General features: G+C 41.9%; 1 protein-coding gene across 1 annotated transcript; it reads right to left on the bottom strand.

The window, feature by feature from the left end:
* Positions 1-767: 767 nt before the first annotated feature.
* On the bottom strand, positions 768-5,539 carry LOC141805022 (zinc finger protein 703-like). The gene is made up of 2 exons (XM_074689694.1): positions 4,968-5,539; positions 768-4,130 (listed from the first exon to the last, which is right to left on the bottom strand). The coding sequence occupies exons 1-2, from the start codon at positions 5,193-5,195 to the stop codon at positions 2,601-2,603; spliced, it is 1,758 nt and encodes a 585-aa protein (XP_074545795.1). The 5' UTR covers positions 5,196-5,539; the 3' UTR covers positions 768-2,600.
* Between the last annotated feature and the right edge of the window lie 4,875 nt (positions 5,540-10,414).

The following is a 10,414-nucleotide window of genomic DNA, read 5'->3' as shown; positions in this document are numbered from 1 at the left end:
AAAGGATTCTATGAATATATAGCTCAATGTCTATAAATAAAAACATTAACACCTAATGGCTTATTTTTCTTTTTATTTTATTTTTGATTAATATATTTTTTACGTTCAATGTTTGAATCTTCATTCTAAAATTTTAATATAAAGTGTCAAAAAAGGACACACGTTTTTAGATTACTCGTAACAAGGTGACACTATTCTCTTATTTTCCTTCTTTTGAGTTACCTTTATTAGATACCTTACTTATTTGTTTGAGTCGCTATAAAATGAAAAATAGAGTAAACTTGTTTCTTAATGTTTTGAATTATGTTGGTTTAACTGATTTTGTTTAATTTTAAATGTAAATATTTTTTGACGGCCTAGCTTTCTTTTTTGCTGTAATCTCTACTATTTATGTTGATCTTAAGGTGTTATTTACATTTTTTAAAACACTCAACATCAATGTAAATGAAGAAATTGATTTACTGTTACAAGTTTTATAAGAAATACCTTAACCAAAAAATAGATAAAAATAAAAAAGATAAGTAAATCAGATCTGAGTGACAATCTACAGTTTTACTTTTGAAAGTCAAACTTAGTTTGGACATTTTTAAATCCTAAGTAAAAGGTCTCAACCCAGGTTCTCTGTACACTCATATTTTTGCTGACCTCTCTCATGGAACCATTTACAAACAATGAATGCATAAAAAAAGAATTATCTCCAGCTGAAAGCAGAAATAATGTAAGACAGAACCTTAAGAAATGAAGACAACAGACTCTAAATCCTCAAAGTGATTTATTTAGCAAAATATGACCTCCCCTCAAACCAGACACCCCCACAGGGTGCATCAATTTGACATATAAAATATCACATCTCAGATTTTATTGATTTGCTGTGGAAATAAAAAACAAAATCCTGGAACCAAAGAGTTCAGAGAGAGATGTGATTTCAACATTCATCCTCAAAGAAGTATTAAGACATGACATATTCAGCATCTGTCATCCAGCTTGACTCCTCAGAGGAGAGTGAAACGAGGAGAGATTTATGAGGGAAACATGAAAGAAAGCCTGATCCCCGATAGAAAATAAATACAGCCTCTCCATAGGAGTAAACAGAAACCGAAGAAGAGAAAGAAATCACAAAGCACGGGGCTGGATAAACAGTCAGGTGCGTCAAGCTTCATGCATCTCCTGCACGGAGAAAGCGACTTTGGCCGGACTGATGGGTCCACAGCTGCAGCTTGTTGCTCTCTACGCCGCACTTCATGTTTCTGCACTAAACCATCATCATCTGCAGGGACAACCCTAAATGTCCAAGTGCTATTACACAGCGTCCAACCTGCAATTTGCTGAGCCTACAGGGCGGCACAGGTCTCCAAAGGGCCAGCACGTCTCCTTCAGAGGTATCCCAACAATGTGCAGACATGCAAGAGTCGCATGACGAGTCCTTTGGATCTAGAAACACCTCATCTCATATATAACGAGTAAAGAAAGTGTGAAGATGCACTCAAGTCAAAATCCAGGAGTCGCTCTCTCAGGACTTCTTGAATCCAGTCTGAAGTCCAGCTGAAGCAGCAACCTGCCGCAACTAAGTACAAACTCAGGTTCAAAGTTTGACATTTTGGGAAGCACACTTTTTGGCCTTTTGGTGGGAGTTTAAGTGTAATGTATAACACCACTGTTAGCTTAGCATAGCTTAGCACAATGACTTGAAACAAGTGGCACTGTTAGCCAGGCAACATGTATCAGGTTTCAGGTCACCTACTGACTGATACTAATAAATGGATGAATCGCATTAAAGCATTTAAAATTTTGGGCATATGTCCTCAGTTTCAATGCTCAAGTGTGTTAAACATGCATTATTTCCAACAGCCAGCAGGGGGCGAATCAAATGCTGCAAAAGAAAGATTATATTGGAGGATTTGGAGACTTGTGCCAGAATAAAGTTCTAATGTTATGAGAAAAAGTCACAGTTATCAAAATTAGCTTAGCTTAAGACAATAACGTTGTATTTTCACCAAGTTTGAATCGTAACGGTATGAAAAAAAAAGTTGAATACAATTTTGTGTTACAACTTTATCCTTGTTACATTATAACTTTTCCTTTTAGCATTACACTTTAAAACTTACAGCAAAACCACTCTGATCTTGCTACATTATGAAATCTGACTTTATTGTATGACGATTTACCAACAATCCTTTTTTGAATTTGATTTAAGAAATGCAAAATCAGTGGAAACTTATGCTGTACAAACCAGGGTAAAAGTTTCGCAATGTTTACCAAATCTCGCCCAAATACGGCATTTTGTCTCCAAAAACAAGATGACAACCATCAAAATAACACTTATCACACTAGTATGTGGCACAACACTGGCTTGAGTTGCTGTTAGCTGCAGTTGCTGTCTTTGAAAAGAAGAAACAGGTGAAAAAAAACTATATGTTTCTTCCTGTTTTTAACATTTGAGCTAAGCTATGCTAAGCTAGCTGCCTGATGTAGACTTATCCTAAACAAAAACACATTCGTGTGAGGTGTCAATCTTTTCACCAGGCTCTCAACAAGAAAGCGGAAAAGCTATTTTCTCATAATGTCAAACTATTTTTTTTAAATCGAAAGAAAATGGTGTATCACTGGTAGCCCAGAGCAGAAGCCGATCCCAGTCTCTGACTGTAGAGGGCGTAATGGGGGTAATATGGGCCTGTAGTGGGCAGCGAGTGCAGGGAAAGCGATGAGGGTCCAGGGGGGAGATGGACTTTACTGTAAGGATGATAGCGAGCTAATCCCAGGCTGGGGGGAGCCCTGAGGGAGAGGGAGCTGGGCATGGAGCCCGGAGTGCTCTGGTGGGGGAGATGGAGGTGGCAGGAGGCGGGGCCAGAGGAGGAAACAGAGAGCAGTTTACTGTCCAGTCCGATCGGCAGCGCCGTGTGTGTGCGGAGGTGAGCAAGGAGCTCATCTGACGTGGCGAAACGTTTGTCACACGGCCCAGCAGCCGAGACCCAGTTACAGGCGTGGGGAAGGGGGTCATTTGGGAGCATGAAGCCGTACGAGTAGAGCGGGTGAGACAGAGAGGAGGAGACGCTGGAGCTTTGGTGCAGGGAGTGGAGTGGGTGAGAGGGGTACACTAGTGGAAAGTTTGATTTCAGAGACGAGGACGGGTCATGGATGCAAGAGTTGCAGTTACTTCCACCCAGATGGGGCACACTGGGGTAGCTAAGACAGTATGGGTCCCGACACAGACCCTGCATGAAGGAAGGAGGGGAGGCACCTGTGAGAGGGCTGGAGCTCGGGTGCTTCCCTGGGACTCCAATCCCGCCCACACTGAGGCTGGACTTTGTGGGATCCATCCCAGGAACAAACTGAGACGGGTAGCTTGCATACGCCCCGACTACAGATCCATGGTAGCCTAAATTAGAGGACGGAAGAGGGAAGAGCGACTGAGTCGTCTTATAAGGAGAGATGGGAGTAATGCGACCGGGCCTGAGGTTGGGCTGGGACGAATCCGCTTTTCCCCCCTCGTGGTTGGAGCCGCCATCAGAGCTGCTGTTGCTGCAGTTGGTGCTGGCTCGAGCGAGGCTGGAGTTTGCATCATGTGGACTGTCTGAGGTCCTCTTGCTAATGTCAGAATCCTTTTTCAGGTGGTTGTTATTGCTGCTCGTGCTGGTTGGGCTGCCTTGCTCATGGGCAGAGTCTCCATTCGTAGTCAGGGAGTGAGACGTCTGTTGTCCACCTGGAGATTGGCTCTGTTTGTGAGGCTGAGTGTGTCCAGGTGGGGTGCTGCTGCCCGCTCTGGAGCTCGGTGATGCAGCGTGGGGCGGGTAGGACTGCTGGCCTGTAGTTGAATTCCCATTAGTGTTAGAATTATTGCTTGGCACCCTGAAGCCCACTTTATCACCGCTGCTGTTGGAGCTGCTGCTGCTGCTGCTGGTGACTCCGTCTCTGCGACAGTCCCCGCTGCCTTTGTTGTAAGGCTTGAAGCTACATTTATCATCCAGAGAGGGGCGGTGCTCGCCGTGCTTCAGGCTGGAGGAGCGACTGCCGGAGTCCTTGTCCCCCTGGCTGCAGGAGGAGCTCAGCTTGGAGGAGGATGGAGGGTCTGGTTTACCGATCTGGGAGCAGGTCTGAGCCAGGAGGGCCAGTGGACTCTTTTTGGCATCCAACTGCAAAAAAATACAGCCTCTGGTCAGCTTTTTTATGTTGGGAAACGGCAGAAATCTGACAACACAATCTGACAAGGTTTTGCAAAAAACGCATGCCTATGAAGTGATCATATCTCTTTGATTTGAATTACAACTGTCTCTTACAATCACTTTGATTTGTGCAAAATAACTTCAGGACTTCTGCTATCAATCACCTTGTGAATTTAGTGAAAACAGATTATTAAACATGCACGAAGATTTTTTTTTTATTTTTTAAAGAGCGCTTCAATGCCAAATGATGCATTCACCAGTATTTTCTTGATCTGCTGTTTTTAGCTTTTTAAAACATTTTTTAAATGTTAGGTTTAGTTCCTGCGGGAATTCTAAGTTTGGTTACACAATTCAAATGCAAACTTGTCAATGTCCCCTTGTTTCCTAGCACTTTGCAAGGGTATTTTTTTATTGTTATGTGCACTAAACAACTCCGAAAGATTAATACCACTGACTGAAGGTTAAAACCATCAGGAAGCATCCTTTAGGGAGGAATAAAAGCTATAAGTCTCCGCATTTATTCAGTTAATCGAATAAAAGCTGCTCCAAATCTGATTTTGTCATTTTAATAACATAAGCTGAACCTCATTGTGTTATTTGAAGGCCTGCTTTCACAGCACCGTGAGAGAAACAGTGTGTCCGTGTCTCCTTCAGATAAAGTTGAACTACATTAACTCAGCACTCATGAGCATGAAGATCTACGTGCTGTTATGTCGTAAAAACGGAGCTATATTTACATTGTGACATCAGGAACACTGCACTGCAAATGAATAAAGAGCAGTGTATATTTCAGAGGTCAATAAATACCTCGATGCTGACTGGCGCGGACGTCAAAGGCTGTAAATATTCCGGGTGCAGCAAGTGTCCGGTGTGCGCAGTCAACATCTTGATCACTCGAATGGGAAGCCGCTTCGCCTGTCGGAGAGGGTCCAGGGGGGTCAGCAACGAGACCGCAGCACCGGGACGAGACTTTGTGGACTCACTGGGCTCGATCTGCGTACTTAGTGGATCCGCAGCAGGGGGGAGATATTTCATTGGAGACAGGGCGCTGCGCTCCGGAGACGTGCGTCGCTCTTAGTCCCAAATGTTTCTCGAGTGTTGTTTCAAAATATAATCCAAGCGGACTCGAATCATTCCCCCTTCAAGAAAACAGACAGCTGAAAATGCCCCGAGGGACGAGGAAAGCTCTTAGTCCGTGTGAAGCATCTTTCTCCCAGAAATGATCGTATTCCAGTTTTAAAACCTAAAACATGAAGTCGATCAGAGCGATGCAGCAGAGAAAAATGCGCACAGCTTCTTCCTCTTTTAAAAGCGAAGAAAGACCTCACTCAGTAGATTCCAAGTATGAGGGCAGGACACGTCCTGGAGATTGTGTTCAGTCCGGACTCCAGCAGCTCTCTGAGCACAGCAGACAGACTTCAAAGTGTCCGCTGGGTGGCTGCATGCATAATGAGGTGGGCGGGCGGATGCGCAGGGAGGCGGGGCATCCGGATAACACATTCCCTCCTGTCCTGTGACGTGTTTTCAGAGTAGAGGGACAAGCATTCAGTTTTTTTAAGCCATTATAAGCAGTGACAGATAAACCACAATGTATATAATAGAAAAAAGACTCAAAGCTCCTGTAAGGAGCTTTGTAACACACTAAATTTAACCCTGATGGCTCTTTATGACCTAAATATCAAAAAAGAGCATCATAATTTTGATGGATTATGTCACCGATGGGTCATTAATCGAAAACTCTGTTTACCGCAACCACACGAAACCATGACACTGGAGTTTTCCAAAGTCCTGCCTTTGGTCATAGTTTTCAGAAAACGTCATTTTTAGTGATGTAAAGCTGCAGTTTTGTGTGGATGACAGGTGTAAACGTATAAAAATATATGCTGTTTGCCAAATACCCGGCTATATGTGGACATGGCCTCACTCTACATACAAGTGTTTTCGAGCAGAGTAACCCAGACACACTGCACATGTATGTAGTGTAACAGAAGTATAAACCAGGAGCATCCTAATCTAAACCTTTTCTTATGGCAGGTGTGAAAGACAACCGTACATGTCTTTAACCAGAATCCCACAGTTCCCAACAGACCCTGCTTCTGTGATCATCAGTTGTGGACTCTTTTTTTGCCAAGGATATAAAGGATCTCATAGACAGAGGCCCTGAGAGCCTTATGGCCAAACTACACAAGGTCCATCTCTGGTCTGGGGCTTCAGATCAGATAGGTTTCTAACCAAAAGAACGTGTCAGCTCACACTGGATCCACCTCATTGTGGTATAGCTGCATCCCTGCTCCAGCAGATCCCAGCAGGTATGCAACACTCCTATTTCTTCAGGATGCCAGAGCTGTGACTGGTCCATTGTGCAAGGAAACTACCCTGTGACTTCCTAATTAAAATACACTGTGTCTAAACCAGTTGGTTTTTATGTTGACTACAACAACCAGAAAATAATTGAATAGAATAGATCTTTATTGTCATTGTAACAAGTACAACAAAATTGAAGTCACAGCCGCAATCAAGAAACGTAAGAAAGTGTATAGAAAGTGCAAAAAGGTCCATAAGAAAAAAGATGATGACAGCTTGTCCATCATTCTCCAGTTCAGCCAGCCTCCACCTCCACAGGGTCCAGGACTGAGCTTCTTCAGCAGTCTGATCAGTCTCTGTCTCCTGGATCCTGTCTGCTCACAGCAGGTGAAGCTCTTCCAATGTGGTGTTGGTGTCTGGTGTTAGCTCTGTTAGCCATGTCTGTGAATAGCATGATGCTACTCTGCCTTCTGGTATTCCCTCTGTTGCTGGGTTAGCACAGCTAGCTCGTCCATCTTATTGGAGATAGATCTTACGTTCCCAAAAACGATGGATGGAAGGACAGGTCGATGTCGTCACTTCTTAGCTCAGACCTGAGAACCAGCACGTCGTCCTCACCTCCTCCTCCTCACCTTGTGGGAAGACATCAGGCCTTACACCAGTTAGCACTGACATGCTACAGGCTGCTAACAGCTGAGTTCACATGTAAACAATGCAGCCGTGGTTACATGTAGGATCTCCAGACAAACACAGGAGAAAAAGTAGTAAAAATATCACTGAAGCCACAAAAAGTTTGGTGTCCATGATGACCATGACCAACAAATGAGCCATAAAAAGTAATGATCCACTCCAAATACAGAGAAAGAAAAGATGAAAAAACTTACAAGAAATGGACAAATAAGAGAGAGCTGCTGCAAAAGGTGGCCATTGCCAAAATGTCAAATTAATTTTACACAAAGTCAAAAACAATTCCAAGAAACGCTGATAACTCATATATTGTGTATTTATAAACCTTTTTATGGCCAGAAGTCCACAGGAGATTTATTAACCAGCCAAATTTGTCTAATGGTATCGTTATGAAGTTCTCTTGATAAGGACACAAATAAACAAAAAGCATTAAATTTTTAGATATTTGAAGAAATATGTTCACACACACATACACACACACACACACACACAACCCGGGCCCTCAGGAGCTCAGAGTCATCAGAGACAAATCATGAGGCTCAGTCTAAAACCACCACTTTATGAGGTCGGACATAAAAAGTTTGACATATGACTGAGCGCTTACTCAACTTGAAGGTTGGTCTAAAATAAAACCACATATTCATGAAAATGTGGAAAACTCAACTCTACTCAGGATGATAGATGGAGTCGTGTCATTTCCAGCCCATGAAACAAAGATCTGAGAAACCAGGAGGAACTTTCTCCTGAGACGACATCCCGACAGAGAAGGACGGTACGAGTGTGCCGGGAAGCGGTGCATTAACCCCTTATTAAAACTAAAAATGCACTTCTCTGAGCGCAGTGGTGCAGAGAACAAAGTGAGTGAGCAGTGGAAACAAGGTCACGAGTCATCCTTCACTCTGATGTCAGGCAGAGCAGTGGACGTGGGGCAAACACCAAACAAGGTTTTACGAGTCCACATGCTTGTTTTCGTAAAGAACAGAGCGAAATGCCCCCAAGGGACAATTACTTGCTCAGGCTTTGATATTCACTGCGAGTCCAACACTTTTATGAGTCGATTCAGCGTGACTTAGCCCTGACAATAAATATATCTCCTCCATCACTAATAAAACTCCTCAAACACTCTAAGAAACCAGTTAAAGATCTTTTATTCTGTTTTTATTAGTTTTCTTTGTGTTGAAGATAACATACTGAATTTCACTCTCTCAGAGACATCAAACCTTGTGTTTAAAAGATGACTTGTTGGGACTTCTGGAAATAATTCTGTGTCATCTGTATTCATAACAAGGTCAAAATTCTTGAAAATCAATACAGTACATTTAAAAACATTAAATTGTCAAATCTTAAAATTAAAAATGGAAAACAAAAGTCGTTATGGTTATTCTTCTTGGAACTGTTGGTCCACCTTTTTGGGTTCATCATGAAACCATGCTAACCAAAGTCTATTTAATTCAGCCTCTGGAACATCACCAAAAGTCATTAAGGTTTATCCTCTTAGAGCCGGTGTTAGCAAAATATATACTGAGTATCATCCTCTCAACCAATGACAAAAATCAAAAAGTAATTGTGGTCTTTCCTTCCACCTCTTGGAGTCACAGCAGCAAAACGGATTGAGGTGTGTCCTCTTAGGACACTGAAAGAAAATCATTGGAGGCCATCCTCTTGGAACAACAACATGTAAAACTATTGGGTTTCATCCTCTCAGCACTAAAATTACAAATCTCTGGGGTTTGTCTTCTTTGGGGAATAATAGTGAAGCCACTTGGATTCGAGAGTCATGGTGGTATAACATTTTAGGATTATCCTCTTAAGACCCTCTGTCCACATTAGACATGCACTGATCGATCCTTAATTTTAGGGGATCAGTGATCTCCTAAAATTGGGTGATCGGCCCATCCTTACATATGGAACTGATCTTATATACCTCCAGGAAGGTCTGACAGCCAGCCATTGTTAGTACTTACGACACTTTATTGGTTGTTTCAGTTAAAACATAGAGATTTTATTGTTTCAAAGGTATTGTTCAATGATTTTCAATACAATAAGATTGGAACATTGAAGGCATATGCTGTCAGTTATAAAAGATAAAAAGTAAAGATCGGTACTGGCCCAAATCGGTATCTGCACGTCAGGCTTTTTAAAGACTGGTGATTGGTGATCAGGCCAGAAAATTGTGATCGGTGCCCCCCTTGTCCACATATTTAGACTTTACAATTATGCCTCTTAGACCCATAATACTTTTTTTTTTTTAACTTTGACCTATTAGCCACATTTGAGGACACTGCCCACATCATCTTTAGGGAAATCACATCAGTACACTCATTTTAGTGAAAAAACAATGCATTTAAGTTCAATAACACTAACAACAACTAATAGAGAACATAACACATATAATCAAACTTCCTGTACAAAGACCAAGTTAAGTTATTATACGTATTAGGTCTTACTTATCCCAAATAGCAAGGTGAATTAGAAAATGCACACCATACAAAAGCTTGGGTCGTTAAAAAAACATAAGGAGTTGTGGTGAACTTTTTTGGGACATGCAAACTAAAGTCATTAGACTTTTCTCTCTTTGAGCCTTGACATATACAAAGTTTTCAGGGTTTATCCCCTTGGAACCACAACAACAAAGGTCACAGCAGACCACCTTCTAGGAACCATGATAACAACAGACTGAGATTTATTCTCTCCAAGCAATAATAACATCCATCTTTTGGGTCATGTTTTGTGAAAAGATACTTTAAAACATAATTGTATTTCATTCTCCTGGGACTATTAAAACAAAAAATCTGAAGGGTCCGTCCTCTTTTGACCAATATCATAAAGATCATTGAAGTTAATTTATTGAGAACTGTAAACATAAGTTTTTGTGGGTTTATCCTTATTGAGCCATCATAACAAGTTATTGAGGCCCACCCACTGGGAACCATAAAAATCTCTGGGGCTCAGCCTCAGGAAACCACGGCAGCAACATTCATTTGGGTTTATCCTTTGGGACCAAAATAAAACTTTTCGGGGTTCAACTTTTTGGATACCTACCAACCAGAGTCATTGGTTTGATCCATTTTGAGCCTTGGTTTCAAAATTAATCTGCACAGAACACTAAAACCAGAAGTTACTGAGGTCTATCCTGTTGCAACCATGATAACCAAAGTATCCAGTTTCATCCTCTTGGAGCCTTGATAACAAAAGTCATTGGGGTTATCCCCTATAAACCAAAACAACAGGAGCCTCTGGGTTGTTTTTTTGGAAACATAACT

The sequence above is a fragment of the Halichoeres trimaculatus genome, unplaced genomic scaffold, assembly GCF_033239565.1.
Source record: "Halichoeres trimaculatus isolate MK-OKI-2021-1 unplaced genomic scaffold, fHalTri1.1 fHalTri1_scaffold_16, whole genome shotgun sequence".
Taxonomy (NCBI): domain Eukaryota; kingdom Metazoa; phylum Chordata; class Actinopteri; order Labriformes; family Labridae; genus Halichoeres; species Halichoeres trimaculatus.
The sequence above is the reverse complement of the archived record's forward strand: the minus strand, read 5'-3'. Positions and strand labels throughout refer to the sequence as shown.